Source organism: Macaca thibetana, chromosome 14 (genome assembly GCF_024542745.1).
Source record: "Macaca thibetana thibetana isolate TM-01 chromosome 14, ASM2454274v1, whole genome shotgun sequence".
NCBI lineage: Eukaryota > Metazoa > Chordata > Mammalia > Primates > Cercopithecidae > Macaca > Macaca thibetana.
In genome coordinates, this window is record NC_065591.1 from 12,937,304 (window position 1) to 12,953,050 (window position 15,747).

General features: G+C 53.3%; 1 protein-coding gene and 1 non-coding gene across 2 annotated transcripts in view; one reads left to right on the forward strand and one right to left on the reverse strand.

Moving 5' to 3' along the window:
* Positions 1 to 852: 852 nt before the first annotated feature.
* Positions 853 to 924, forward strand: TRNAE-CUC (transfer RNA glutamic acid (anticodon CUC)). The gene has a single exon. It is a non-coding gene; the product is annotated as a tRNA-Glu (tRNA).
* A 4,892-nt stretch (positions 925 to 5,816) lies between these two features.
* Positions 5,817 to 15,747, reverse strand: part of CD6 (CD6 molecule) — a 49,958-nt gene continuing 40,027 nt past the window's right edge. The window contains 8 exon segments of the mRNA XM_050757075.1: positions 5,817 to 6,943; positions 7,803 to 7,907; positions 8,185 to 8,439; positions 8,648 to 8,719; positions 10,371 to 10,493; positions 12,183 to 12,278; positions 12,619 to 12,759; positions 15,042 to 15,107. Of these exon segments, the coding sequence (XP_050613032.1) occupies positions 6,879 to 6,943; positions 7,803 to 7,907; positions 8,185 to 8,439; positions 8,648 to 8,719; positions 10,371 to 10,493; positions 12,183 to 12,278; positions 12,619 to 12,759; positions 15,042 to 15,107 (923 nt within the window). The 3' untranslated portion in view covers positions 5,817 to 6,878.

The window sequence follows — 15,747 nt, forward strand, 5'->3', positions numbered from 1 at the left end:
CTTCTTGAGCCTCAGTTTCCTCAGTCATAAGATGGGGATGGTGCTGGTTCCTCGTGGGGCTGTTGAGAGCATAAATGAGTCAGTATCTGTGCTCAGAACAGTGCCTGATGCCCAGGTTCTGAGTGTGCACTCAGGAATCGAAGCTATTGTTAATGTCACTGTCATATTGTCATCACGGCTGGAGGCTGCTGCGTTGGAGAATCGTCTCCCATGTTTCTCATCACTCTCCAAGTCCTGAATCCTTCTCCAACTCGTTCCCTCTTCTCCATCTCCCAATGCTAACCACCCCCCACCCCCCGACTGGCCTCCCTTCCTTCAGGCCCCAGCTCTGTCAAACCTCCCTCCACTTCATAGCGGCAACCCTTCTAGAGCATCCATCTCATCGGATCACTTCCCTGCCTTAGAAACTGCTCCCGACTCCCAACACCTTTAAGACAATGACAAGGGTCAAGTTACACAAGACCCTTGGAGATGCTCCCTATGCTCTTTCCCACCTGCGCACCCCCTTTTCCCCTGGGCTTCAGGCAGCATGCACCATACTTGCACATGTTGCTACTGAGAACATCCTTCACTCTTCCATCCAGCAAACTCCTACGCATCCTTCAATGGCCGACTTGATTGTTCCCTCTTTTGTCATGCTTTTCCCAATAAACCCTGGCAGAGTTAGTGGCTCCTTCGTCTCTGTCCACACAGCCTCTGTAGCGGTGTGGTGGAGTCCTATGTGAGGCAAAAGGTATCTGCTTGGACAGCATGTGGGAGAAAACTCAAATACGGGTAGCATCACTCTGCCCTTGGGAACGTTCTGTGGGATACTAGAGAAGTAAAAAGAAGCAGGGCCCTGAAGGCTGTTTCTCCCTGGTGGTCTAGTGGTTAGGATTCGGCGCTCTCACCGCCGCGGCCCGGGTTCGATTCCCGGTCAGGGAAGCCTTCCTTCTTTGGCTGGGCGCGGTGGCTCAAGCCTGTAATCCCAGCACTTTGGGAGGCCGAGGCGGGCGGATCACAAGGTCAGGAGATCGAGACCACGGTGAAACCCCGTCTCTACTAAAAATACAAAAAATTAGCCGGGCACGGTGGCGGGTGCCTGTAGTCCCAGCTACTTAGGAGGCTGAGGCAGGAGAATGGCATGAACCCGGAAAAAAAAAAAAAAAAAAAAAAAAAAAGAAGCAAGGAGCCCAAGAGGGTGCCTGGATGTCATTTCTGTATACGAAGGTGTAGGCAGCAAGAGGGCTTCACATCTGCTTGTTTCTACATCAGAGACACAGTTGTGTTTACCTGGGGTGGGCCGGGTGGGGAGGAAGGGGCAGGGTGGAGGGGGCAAGATTTTAATGGTATGAATTCATGTTGTTGGAGTTTTAATGATGTTAAGGTATTTCCCATTTTAAAAACAGAAAGGGTCCAGCACAGTGGCTCACGCCTGTAATCCCAGCACTTTGGGAGGCCTAAGCAGGATGATCACTTGAGGTCAGGAGTTCAAGACCCGTCTGGCCAACATGATGAAACCCCATCTCCACTAAAAATACAAAACTTAGCTGGGCATGGTGACGTATGCCTGTAATCCCAGCTACTCGGGAGGCTGAGGCAGGAGAATTGCTTGAATCTGGGATGCAGAGGTCGCAGTGAGATGAGACTGTGCCACTGCACTACAGCCTGAGTAACAGAGCAAGACTCCATCTCAAAAAAGAAAAAGAAAAGAAAAGAAAAAAAGAAAAGAGAGAGAAAGAGAAGGAAGGGAGGAAGGAAGGAAAGAAGAAGGAAGGAAGGGATGGAGGGAGGGAGGGTGGGGAGGGAGGGAGGGAGGGAGATAAAGAGGGAAGGAGGGAGAAAGGTGGGGAGGAGGGCAGACAGGGAGGGAGAGAGTGGGGGAAAGGAAAGAGCAGTCACTTAGGAAGATGCCTGTATATGAGTCTGCCCTGCTCTGGCTCCAAACCAGATGTTCTTCCGGCAGCGTTAGAGCAGCTCGTTGAAATGGTGGGCTTTGTTTCAGGCCCACCATGCATGAAAAACGAATCCCCAGCAGCTAAAATCTCACCCCGTGTGGCAAGGTACCCACAGGATGAACAGTTTCCAGGATCTGAGGGAACGGAGGGTCCACAGCTCCTGTCTGTCTCCTCCTGGGTGTTTGTTCAGCCAAGGGAAGTAGTGGGCTGGGTTGCCCCTTGTCTTTCTCTTTGCTGCTGAGCACACACTTAAGTTCATGGGGGTTAAACATGCTCATGATGAGCCCTCGCTGTGCAGCGTGGTGTTTTCACATTGGGGCTTTGGCATTAGGTGGAAAAGTTGTGCTACCTGCCAAGCTGTGTGGCTTCTGGCTAGTCACCTAACCTCTCTGGGCTTCGGTTGCCCGATTTACAAATTAGGGAGAATAATACCTTCTCAGAGTGCCCTTATGAGGATTGCATGAAACAACACATGCGTGGCACATAGTAAATGCTACCCACCATCATCATCACCATGGTGATGAATGGCAGTTACTGGTCTCTCTCTGCCCCAGGTCCTGTAAACTCCCCGAGGGCAAGGGCCAGGCTCCAGTCCTTTCTGTGTCTGCCAGAGGTCAGCACAGAGCTGGCTCTATAAGGGTGCCCTGATAGTGTTGATTTTACATTCCCGAACCCCACATCCCAGAATGCAGCCAGTGCCTGTGCTGTTGGTGGGCAGACAGGCCGGTGTCTCCAGATTCTAGGCCGGGGCTCTGGTAATGCCCAGCCGTGTGGCTGTGGTGGCACAGGGACACTGGAAGAGTCATGATTAACACTCAGACTCTGAAGCTAGGCTGTATTTAAGTCCCAGCACTGTCATTATTTAGCTGTGTGACCTTGGTATTTTACTTAACCTCTCTGGGCCTCAATTTTCTCACCCATGAAATGCGGTTGTGAGACTCAACCATCCCTCATCTCCTCTCAAGCTGGACCTCCCTTGACCTCGCGAGCTGTGCAGTTTCTTGCTCTGTCTTTGCTTGTGTCATTCCCTCGGCCTGGAATGCTCTTCCCTGTCCACGTCCATGGTTCACTCCTATTCATCCTCCACAGCCCAGATCAGGCGTCAGCTTCCCAGGAACTCCCTGTGCATCACTCTCTGCCTGAGCTTGCAGAGCTGTCAGTCAAATTGCTGGGTGCTTCCATTCTGGGACAGCCCTTCCCCCCACGCCAATGTTTCTGAAACCACTGGGTTCTGTTGCCAAGTCCATTGGGCCTCTTTGTGTTTCCTCTTCCAGATCCTTGAGGCGTATTATAACGAGGTCTCCCAGGAGTGGCGGGGAAGCCACCTGCTTATGTTTGCGACTTCCCTGGCAGGCTGGTGCTCCTTCAGGTCAGAACCTGGCTGTCATTCATCTCAGCTTTCCCAGTCCCAGCACAGGCCTGGCCCATGTCGGCTCAGTAAGGAGCAGGTCCCAGGTCTGAGTTCCTGGGAGGCACAGAGAAGGGGCCAGCTGGGATCAGCCTCCTACTGTGTGCGATGCTGTGTCTCCAGACTGCCCAGGGCTGGGGCAGAGCGTCCCAATTTCTCTGAGACTGTGGGGGTGGGGGCCTGGGTGGGAGTGCTGGGGTGAGAGAGGCAGCTCCGGGGAGGCTGGAGAAATGGGGGTGACTCAGAAGGCATTGCCATCTCCCTGTGTGAGCCGGGGCGGGCATGGGGTGGGGAAAGATGGAATTGTGACTCTGTTACTAATTCTCAGTGGCCTTGGACAGGTCCTTTCCCACCCTAGGTCTCACTGTCCTCACCTGTAAAATGAGAGTGGGACAAGCCGTTCTCCATGTTCCCCCAGCCCCCGCCCTGCCCCACCCCCAGCACTAACGCACTGGAGACCCAGGCGCTGCTGAGTGTCTCCTCGCTTCCCCTTTCTCCTTTTAAAGCGTGCTCTTACCTGCAGTGATTAATCTACCAATGACGAGGGCATTTACTGCCAACCCTCTAACCCTCACCACCACCTGCGAGCTACCCACGACTGCCCACACATTCTACAGACCAACTTACAGCAAACAAAGGCTCAGAGATGTTGAGTGGTTTGCCTGAGGCCACACAGCCAGGATGGGTGGAGTGGGGAGCTGAACCCAGGCATTCACAAGCCCCCTGCCCCTGAGTCTGCCCCACCTACCCCAGCAGTGGCTCCTCCCCTAGGAATCCCCCGCCACCCTGGGGAGGGTTCAGAAGGCCCGAGGAGGGGGCCCATTGCTGCCAGCCACATCCTGTGACGGTTGCCCTGGGGAGCGCGGCTTTCTCTCTACCTCTGGGACAGGTGAATGGAAAGCAGGCCCCGCCTAGCCCCACAGTCCCACCTCCTTCATCACCCGCCCTTCCTGGGAGGGCTCTGAGAAAACCTGAGCCCCAACCCTCACCCTGCAGGCAGAGCTGGGCACTGGCCATGGCAGCAGGACGAAAGTCACAGCCCTGAGTGGGCAGAGGACTGGAGGAAATGCCGATTCCTCTGTGCAGATCCGCTCCAGTCCCCTCCAGCTCCACCGGCCTCATCCCCACCTCCTTCTGGGGTGGTGCAGCCCTTTGCCGGGCAACTCTAAGCATACAACTCCCTGGAATTAGCCTACCTTTGAAGCTGTTGGGGGCTCAGGCGGGAACTCATTCAGCGCAGTAACCCCTGCCACTGAGCCCAGGGCCGCTGTGGAGCAGCCCAGGGAGGCAATGAGGTTGAGTTCTCATAGACTCTGCCTCTGAGTCTGTCAGATTCTGTTTTCCTATCCCCAGTATTAAAAAAATGTGTTGCGATAGAGTCTCACTCTCACCCAGGCTGGAGTGCAGTGATGTGATCATGGCTCACTACAGCCTCAAATTCCTGGGCTCAATTTCCCTCCCTGCTTCAGCCTCCCAAGTAGCTGAGACTACAGGTGTGTACCACCACACCTGGATGATTTTCAATATTTGTTTTTACTTTTTGGTAGAGATGGGATCTCACTATGTTGCCCAGGCTGGTCTCGAACTTCTGGGTTAAAGTGATCCTCCTGACATGGCCTCTGCTGAGAATTACAGGCGTGAACCACTGTGCCCGGCCTGCCCAGTGATTTTTATGGCACTGAGCCACAGTGGGTTTTCCAATTCCCCAGCATTTCCACCTAAACAGATAGAGTTGCCCCCACCATTGCCCCGACCTGACTTCTCCCCCGCATGCACACACACGCATGCACACACACACACACACACACTCTGCACATGGAGCAGTTGCTGTTGGTGCTCTTCTTGGACCATTGCCATGGAAGATGGCTTCTTATAGCACGTGCCTCTGACCCTCTGCCTGTGGCTTCTCCAGACACAGCACGCGCTCAGCTCACTCACAAGCCGCTCGGTAGTGCTGGGGCTGGGGGTTAATGCTCCTCAACCAATGACAGGCAGAGAGGGTGGGTCAATATCCCAGCTCCCTGCCCCCTTGGTGGGACAATTCTGAGGTGTGTCTCCCAGAGGTCCCCAGCACCACTGAGCCCTGGCTGCCCATAATAGCAACCTGTTCGTGAACATTGTCTTCCTTCCTTCCCCCTTTTCCTTCCTCATTTTCTTACTGCTGCTCCCTGGGATTACTTCCCATATAAAAGATTTGAGCTCAACTCTTTGTCTCATTGGTATCCAACATATGCCACGCACACACACACATGCACATACATGCCACACACACATGCATGCACATACATGCCACACACATGCATGCACATACATGCCACACACACGCACATACATGCCACACACACACAATGCCACACATGCATGCACATACATTCCACACACGCATGCACATACATGCAACACACATGCACACACACATGAAGCCTGGGTTCTATGACGTTTAAGAAATTGTCATTCCACGCCCTGGTTTAATTCAGCAATTCAGTTTAATCTCAGGATACTCAGAGCAGGACAACAAAGCCTGGTCTGAGCCCGTGGACCTCTCTCTGGGGGCTGCACGGAGACATTCGCAGCCCCGAGTACAACACTGCGTATTCATGCATCCCTCCCAGGAGCATCCTCATCAATTCGAGGAGACACATGGGGACTCGGGGCCTAGTGCAGCTTCTGAGCCCCTTCCTGGAAGACATCTCTATGCTCCTGCCCCCATGGGGACTGGGCCCCTATCTCTGGGGTCTGTGGCGGGGCTGGGCTGGGACCTTCTTTGTAAACCATAGGAAACTCAGAATAAACACCCATTGTCCAGGGACAGTCACTGTAGAACTGGTCTGTGCCCCTGGCGGACTTGGAGTGTCTCTGGGGCAGGACTGGCCTTGGGCCCCAGTTCCTTGGTTGGGGGTACACAGTCAACCTGTCATTGTCAGCTGGTTGTGCCCAGGAAGGCTGTATTCCCTGCCCAGGTGCAGTTACCACCCCGAGCAAAGCCTGGGACAGCTGGTGTGCTATCCCGTCCCAACACTGATAGGTGTTGTCACCTATCAGTGACAACAGCCCAGCAGCCCCTAGTGCGTGGGTCCACCTGCAGCAGCACTGGCATGGGGGCCCAGTTCTGCCCCTCCCAGGACTTCTGGACCCTGAAGTTTCAGAAACTCAGGGAATCAAAGCGTCGGACACTTGAGGTTTGGAAGGGGCCTCCAGAGTCATCCAGTCCAGCTCTCCAACTCCCCTCCACCAGCTGCTGAGAGGTAGCCCAGACTCTGCTTGTTCATGCCCGAGACAGAGGGCTCACACCTGTTGGAGGCAGCATCCTCCCTGGGGCTGCTATCTGGGGCTGGGGGAGGGCGGTGCCAGCAGGTTTGGCTTGATGGATGGAGACTGAGCAGTACAAGGTGTGACGTTTCCTTCCATCTCTCCAAGAGAGGACTCTCAGCCCCATGGGGAGGTGAGCTGGGAGGGAGGGGAAGGGGAAAGGGAGTAGGTAGAGCAGGAGGCCAGAGGGTCGGAGCCACCCCAGGAGCCTCGGCTGGCCCGGCCTAGGCTGCGCCGATGTCATCGTAGTCATCGTTGTCGGTGGAGTCAGGCTGAGGGCTGGGGGACCCTGTGGGCAGAGAGGCCCAGGTTAGTGGGAGACCCAGTCATTGCCCCTGCTGCCCCGCGGGACAGAGCTGAGTGGGTCTGGCTCCACATCACTATCCCCGTGGGATGCTACATGAAGCTATCTGATCATCTTGCTTCCGGCCATGTCCCTGGCTGGGACATCAGCACTAAGGGAAGAGCCTTGTCTGTCTGGTTCAGGGCTGTGGTCTCCACGATAGCACACTGCACGACATGGTGGACGGCTGAATGCTAGGAGCCCCTCTGCTACCACAGTCTCCCCCAAGGGGCCAACCAGCTGCTTCTGCTTGAATGCCTCCACTAACAGGGAGCTCACTTCTTATCAAAGCAACCTGTTTGACTATTTCTTCATCCCGTCCACATCCATTTTCCCCACCTCTTCATATTCTTGTTGTGTTTGTGTTTGTTTTGCAGAGAGAGAGTCTCGCTCTGACCCTGTGGTGGCACGATCCATAGTGATACGATCATAGCTCACTGCAGCCTGGATCTCCTGGGCTCACACCTCCCACCTCAGCCTCCTGAGGAGCTAGGACTACAGGCACATGCTACTACGCTCAGCTAATAATTAGTTTTTAGTTTTGTAGAGACTGGGTCTTGCTATGTTCCCGGGGCTAGTCTTAAACTCCTGGCCTCAAGAAATTTTCCTGCCTTGTGCTGGGATTACAGCCTTGAGCTACCATGCCTGGCCTTGCTTTGTTTTTTAAAAAGTTATTTTCCCTCTCTTCTTTCACCCTTTCTTTCTCCTTTTCCCCTTGAGTTAATGCATCCAATAGTTCCCCACTCATCTACTCCCCAGTGCCTCTCTGTCCCCCTCCCAAAATCCTTTCCCCAGATATTGGCACCTGGACAGCCAAACTGCTCCTCCGAAGGGGGCTGGGGTGGTGGCTGGAAGTTCTGGTACCACTCCCCGGACGAGGTGCTGGAGCTGTCATCAGCCGAGGGCCCTGCTGGAAACCCCCAGAACCAGTCACCCGCTGCCAGCACACAGCCACTTCTCAAGTTGCCAGAGCTGGGGGGCCCACGTGACTCACAAGAGCCAAGTCCCTAGCTTGACAAATGACAAAGCGAAGGCCCAGAGATGGGAGGAGACTTCTCCAAGGGCACACAGCGAATGGCTGTGGGACTGGGTAGAATCCTGACCTCGGCCTGGCTCAGGGCTCCCAGCTTCACGCCCCCTCCAGCCAGGCTGGCTATGGGATGGGGTTCGGGGGAGGCACAGCTTACCTGAAAAGGCTGGCTGGGTGCCGGCCAGCTCCAAGTTTGGGGGCTGCTCCGGGAAGGAACTCCTCTCTGAAGAAAACACCTGGGGGTTCCATGGAGGTGGCTTGCTTCTGGGACTATTGCAGTAATCCTCCCCCGAAGAGGTGCTCGACTCACTGTTGCTCCTCGGGTGATACTGAGGACCCAGGGATGGCGGGTCTGTAATGCAGTGTCCAGGGTTGGCAGCTGGGATGTGGGAGGCATGCAGCTCTTCAAGTCCTAAGCCAGGAAACGGAGAATGGTGACAAAAGAAGCCGTGCAGCAAGAAGACTTTAAGTCAGACTTCAGAAAGCACTTACTGCCTATAGGATTGATTAAAGTCCAGAAAGACTCATTGAGGGAGGCTCCTGCTGGAAGGTCTCAAGGTGAGCTGAGCTACTGTCTGGAGGTGGGGCTGCCATTCACCCCCCTCCCCAACCTGACTCACCTTCCTCCAAGGGTGGCATCTGGAACCTGCTCTGCTGGACCTCCTCATCTGTGACCCGATGCCGCTGGGAATCTGCAAGCAGAGGCAGTGGTGGAGAAGGGTGAAGGCTCAACCTCATCATTTAGGAGCCTGGAGAAGGGACTGGATTTCCTTGGGCCTGGGGTGGCTGAACAGGGTGGGAGGACAACTCTAGAGGCAGAGGGCTTAGCATTTCCCATCAAATTGCAGGTTCATATCCCAATCCAACAGACCCTTCACCTCAATCTAGGGCCAACGTGTTTAACTAGCCTGGGGCCAGAAACTCTAGTGCCCTGCAATCTCCCAGCCCCCAGCCCCAGCTGTCCCTCCTACTACTTAGAGAAGTATCAGGAGTCTGGGTTCTGTCCTTGTGACCTGGCAGCTCTAGGCAGGAGAAGGACAGATGTTTGCTCCTTCAAGAAGCCTTCCTAGAGTGAAACCCAGATGGTCTGGAATTACTGCATCACAGGCTCTGTGGCATCTTCAAGTTTCAGAAACAGATTTGTAGAGTCTGGAGAATATGATTGTCTGGGATCTTGGAGTTAGCTCTTTTGAATCTGGTACCACTGACTTTTAATTTCAATGTTATAGCATCATGGACTTTTAGTCTTGCATCTTACATGCCTGGGCTCAGAACCTCAGGTTTGATAGACACTTCATCCCTGTGGCTCCCAAACATTGGTCCTCAGGCCAGAAGATGTGGAATCATCTGTGTCCCAGCCCCAGAAGCCCTGGGTTAGCAGGCGGGGCCGGGACAGCTGTCTGTTGCCCAATATCCATTCTGGCTTTTATCTGGACACAGCTGCCCAGGACAGAGATTTCGTTTCCCTGCCTCTCTTGCAGCTAGTGGGTTTGTGTGCTGGGTGCTGGGTTGTGAGCGGGAATGCTGTGGCCATCTCCAGCATCCTGTCTTTCCCTTGCCCTTGCCTGGAATGTGGACATGCAGGTGAGCCATTCTGGACCATGCAGATGAAGGCAACATCTTAGGGACTGCACAGCAACAAGAAAGAAGGGGCTGGGTCCCTGCCAACCTCTCAGGATCCTGTCATTTGGAGCCTTCGGTCACACACAGCCAAACTCATCCTGACTGATACATTAGGTGTGGGGAGGGGCTCAGGAATTGTTGACAAGCTCCCAAGTGATTCCACAATAGGGTGTGGGATGTGCTGGTCTATTCCAACCTCCCAGCATTGCCCGGGCCCTGCCTTCAGCGTTATCTTTCCTCTTCCTATCCCAGAAGGCAAAGAAAAGAGCCGGCTATGAGGCGCAAGCTGGCATGAGAGTGGAGGTAAAGAAGTGGGTGGGGCTGATGGGATCAGACAGGGTAGGATGGGACACGGAGGGATATGGGCGGGCAAGAACCCCTGCCAACTGTGTGTCTCATCTGCACTCCCCCATCTCTCACACAGAGAGCCATCTTTAGGTGAGTGTCAAAGGCCTGGTTTTAAGACCCTACATGGCCGGAGACAAACATGGGAGAGACAGAGGTCAGAGCGGAGATGTCCTGAGACATCGAGATGACCCCAGGGTCACAAAGCACTGTGAAAACGTCAATGTGGGACCATTTACAGTCAATCCAGTGGGTAACCAGGGGGATTCTGTCCACGTCATGCAGGGGTTACTAGGTGGGACTACTGACGGTCCCCTCGGGGTCCCCTCCCTGATTCAGGCAGGTGGGCCCTCGGGAACCCAGCCAGGCACTCACTGTAGAAGGTGGTCAGGGCCACAGGAGGTTGGGCGCTGAAGTCATAGTGCTCATAGTCTGAGTCCGAGCCAGAGTCTGAGTCCTCAGGGGGCGGGGCCTGGACCTCGATGGGCAGCATGAAAACTGGGGAGAGAACAGAGTCGGGGGCATGGCAAAGTGGTGGGCAGAAAGGTATAGGGAGAGATGGTAGAGAGTATGAACAGCAGAGGTGAGAGGCAGAGTGGCAGGGGAGCACCAAGTAGCCCTTTTTTTTTTTCTTTTCTGGGACAGGGTCTCACTCTGTTGTCCAGGCTGGAGTACAGTGGTGCCATCACAGCTCACTGCAGCACTGACCTCCTGGGCTCAGGTGATCCTCCCACCTCAGTCTCCCTAGTAGCTGGGACCACAGGCATGCACCATCACACCCAGCTAATGTTTGAATTGAGAAAGGTTTTCACAATGTTGCCCAGGCTGGTCTCAAACTCCTGGGCTCAAGCGATCCATCCCCCTCGGCCTCCCAAAGTGCTGGGACTACAGGCATCCACCACCGTGCCCGGCCTGGGTAGCCCATCTTGCACAAACCACCCAGTCTGAAGTTTCTAGGCTGCCTTCATTCATTTCCAATATGGAGAACTAAACATTTATTTAGCAAACGCTTAACACAGTACTTGCTATATGTAAGGCACTATTCTAACACTTACAAGTATTACCTCATTTAACCCTCATGATAACTCTGTGAAGTAGGTACATTACCATCCCCATTTTACCTTGGAGGGAACTGAGGCACAGACAGGTTCTTACCTGGCCCAGAGCCGGCAGTCTGGCTCTAAACCTCTAGACTGTGCTATTCGGTGAGCAACTGCCCTGTGCTAAGCCTTGTGCTAGATGCTGTATTCACATTCTCTTCTCAAATATATGGACACTCTGTGCAAAGGATATTTACAATATTTGGCTGAGTTTTGTATTGGTTTTTATGTCATTGAACTCTTTCCCATAAAGGTGATTGAATATATTCATAATGCAAGGTGATTAAGCTCAAATTCCTCTGCAAGACTTTCAAGAGGCAGAAGTCCATATCTCATAAAGGATGAATGACTGACCTATTTTTTGTTTTTTGAGACAGAGTCTTGCTGTGTCTCCCAGGCTGGAGTGCAGTGACGTGATCTCGGCTCACTGCAACCTCCGCCTCCCAGGTTCAAGCGATTCTCCTGCCTCAGCTTCCCAAGTAGCTGGGATTACAGGTGCACACCACCACACCCCGCTAATTTTTGCATTTTTAGTAGAAACGAGGTTTCACCATGTTGGCCAGGTTGGTCTCCAACTCCTGACCTCAAGTGATCTGCCCACCTCAGGCTCCCAAAGTGCTGGGATTACAGGCGTGAGCCACTGTGCCTGGGCCCAATTTTTTTTTTTGCTTAGAAAACATGAAATATGAAATAAAACCACATTCTAGGAGAATCTTGATGGGGCTTCGCAAGGCCAATTGGGCAGGATGCTGACAGGGATGATGATATCACAAGCCTACCAGCCAAATAGCAGAGCAAAGCAGAACAGAGTTTTCCTCTGAGAACCAAGATCTAGACCGTGCTTAGCCTATATTTGTCCAGAATTCAAAACTCTAGAGTCCTAGTGTGACTGAATTGGAAGTCATCTGCCCTTCAACGTCTAGGGATGACTTGAGCCTGCTCAAGGTCCCAGGGCTGTGAATGGGCTGGCCCAGATCTCATCTCCAGCCGTATGTACGTCTTGGACCTAAGCAGTGCTGACCTTCCAGAAAGTGCACCCTTCTTGTCCTCCCCAGCCCTCCCACACCCAGGATGGGGGACATCCTACCTTCTTTGGGGATGGTGATGGGGACCGGTTGATAGCTATTGCTCCCTGCTGGGTTGGTGGTGGGTAGGTGCTGGTGGTTCACCATTACGGGGAGGGCTGAGGGAGGGGAGGCAGAAATTCTACAAGTCATTTTTTTGCCCTCTCCCAGTCTATCCTGGTTCCATTCTGCTCTCATCGAGACACCATCCTCCTCATTCCCCCAACACTTGCAGGCACGTGCACGCGCACACACACACGCACACACATGCACAGAGCCTGGTCCTCCCCGCTGGTGGGTACACGACTGCTGGGCATGCTGGGAAAATCCTTTCCACCATGGGGAGTTCCCCAGGGCCAGGGTCTGGTGGCCATTGCTGGACCACACCACTGCTGCGGGGGTTCTGCCGAGGCCCACACCCCCCTGGGATGGCAGTGGCTCCCAGAACCTTGCACTTACCATATTTTCCTTTAATTCTCAAGAGGATGAAGGCTATGAAGATGAGGGAGCCAAGGAGAAGAATTCCCAGAACGATGGAGGAGATGAAGAGCATTAGCTCCCGAGATTCCTTGTTCTCTAGTTTCACTGTCACAGAAGATTCTGGAAACAAGAATTCCAATGCAGGAAGAAAGAGGAATGGGCACTCAACTTTCTTTTTGCCTTTCCATTCTCTATAAAGCTGACCTGCTTCCCTTTTTATGTTATCTTCCTCCTTGCTTCCTTTTTCCATTTTTTCCCATCTTCTTTTAAGTGTGTGGTATACATTAGGGGCTCAATAAATGCATACTGCATGCATGATTAATTGATTAAATGAATTACTGCCTGAAATACAACTCTGGCCACCAGGTTGCAGAGATCTATCTGTCTGCTAGCTCTTCAGTATTTAGTCTTTGTTCAATAGACAATTATTGAGTACCCTGTGTGCCTGGCACTAGACCCTGGGGCTACACATATGACAACAGTATCATAGGCCTTGCAGGGCTTTGTCTAGTGGAGAGGTCAATAAGTACCCCAATCCAATATGGTGAGGTACCTGCTGTGATGGAGGTTTGAACAGCGACACTGGAGGCATGAGGCCGTATAAAAGGCACCCCATTCTCTGTGAGGGAAGCCCAAGGCTGACTTCCCAGAGATGGCGACTCTGAGCCACCTCTGGCAGTGAACAGACCATCAGGAGAGCTGTGCCTGAGACCCCCTCCTTCCCACCAGACATCCCCTCCATGAGGACAGGAGTGGGGTCTGGGATTCAGGGTCTCCCGCCTCTGCAGCCCCACTCTGGGGTGACTTCTTGCCTTCCCCCTCCCTCAGCCTCCCCTCTGCTTGAAAGAATGCAAAGCACAAGAATGGATACAGGGGGCAGTGAGGAGGGTGCCTGGAGTGAGCAGACCACAGGGCTAGATGACTAGTAGTGACAGCGACGGGGAGGGAGATGAGATCATCCAGACCTCCTTGCTGGAGGCAGTGTCTGCTTCCCCAGGAGAGAACCTGCTCCCTGTCTTCATTTTCTCTTCTCCCCTTTCTGTCTGCAAATGGGGAAGTTTGGGCCAGGATGGGAGCTGGATCTGGCAGCAAGAAGTAGATGTGAGAGTGAGGCTGGGTGTTGCGGCCATGGGGAGACCCGTGAATGTGGGCCGAGAGGGCCGTGGCCGAGGGAGGGGCTGATGAACCAAGGACCGGGGCATGGTCCCTGGATCTCTCTTTGTGCTTCACTCTTTGCCCTTCCGGGATGGTGTGGATCCCCACCCCAACTTCAGGAAGAGAAAGTGTGTGCAGGTTGTCTGCAGGGCCTGGCAGGAGCTCGCCCGGCAGCCTGTGCAGTTGTGTGTTTCATTTCCTCTCTGTGCTGTCATCCATGGCTAGGGCCTCTGTGCCCTCTCCCCAAACCCCTGTTCACTGCTTCTGGGGTATCTGAGAGAAGATGACAGAGAGCTAGGAGGCACAGCAAGGGAGTCTGGGCCAGCCCCTGTGGGTATCCCAGGACTGCAAAGGGGCTCTATGCCTGAACTAAATACTCACAGCAACAGCAGACCTTCAGACAGTTCTTACAGTCTTCGAGGCTCTGTTCTAAGTGCTTTACAAAAATTAATTCACTGGAGCCTCACAGCAATGCTAGGAGAAAGGTGCTATATGCATATCACCCCCATTTTATAATTGAGGCATCTGAGGCTCAGAGAGGTTAAGAGATGCCCAACAGGACACAGCTAGCAAGAGGCACAGCTGGGATTTGAGTCCTGGGAGTCTGCTCTGATGCCAGCCAAGCTACACACAGCTGGTGGGTAGACCAAGGATGGACCTGGAATTCAGAGCCTTGGTTGTCAATTCTGGCCAGCAATCACTAGCTATGACTTCAGCCTCAGAGCCTCAGCTCCTTTCTTGATGTAAGGATTATACTAAGACCTCTCCCATTTGGCTACAGAGAGGATTAAAGGGTTGGGAAATAATAGCTACAAAGCACTAGGCCCAGTGTTTGGCCTGTTATGAACACAGGGCTGTGTCCCAATGTTCCCGCTACCCAGCTGGGCCAAGATCACCCTACCCCTGCCGCCCCCTGACCCTGACCCCTGCTCGAGGTGGTATCAGCTCTCTCTAGCTCTTTCCTTCTTCCCTCCAGGAGCTCACAGGAAAGTGGGGGAATGGACTCCTGTCCAGGAAGTCTCAGGACTCAGTAATCTACGGGCTGACTTGGCAAGGAGGGGATGTAGAAAGAGTAGAAAGCGACGCCCAGAGAGCCCCCGGGGAGGCAAGTCCATTGGCTGGAAGTGGAGGATGGGGACCAAACCATCCTCAACCCCAACACAGGTGTGCACAGAAACACACACACACACACACACACACACGTGTCCAAGCTTCTGAGAAACCATGTAGTACCCAGCAACACTTACCTGTGGTGACTGTCTGAACACTTGCAGGGACTTCGGGAGTGGACAGATTGTGCAAACTCCGGGAAGCTGTCAGAAAGCACCGCCCAGTCACTCAATGCATGTTACTGAGCACCTACTGTGTGCCAGGCCTTGGGTTAGAAAGTGAATGGGACAGACAAGGAACCCAGAACTAGGGTTGTGCTCCTATCAGGGGCACGTGGCTAAGGAAACTTACATCCCTCCCCTCCTCCCCCCACAGTAAGGAGGAACTCATGGATTAAATGCTGGGAAGGCTCTTTGATTAGAATAAAGGGCTAATAGAATTATCCCTTCTTCCTGTGTAAGCTGCTACAGACCACAAATCCCTGTTCCATTCAGTTTCAGTTTGTTATTAATCGGCCTAGGGAGATGATGAGCTGACATTATCTTCATTATCATCATCGGCATTCCCGTTGGGCAGGTATGCTCACAAAGAAAGGAGCTTAAAAGTCTCTCAGCAGTTACCATCAGGTTTCCCAGCTATCCTGCGAAGTGCCTAGTATCAGCATCCACACTTGTAGGTTAAGGGACTGTTGGAAGCCTCCTTGCCAGTAAATGGCAAAGCTGGAATTTGTAACCAGGTGTCTGAACGCCGTAAGAACGCAAATATCATGTTTCTTCAGATCTATCTAACACTCACATTTTTTCAAACTTTAACACGTCTGAAACTGGGATCATAGCCTCAATC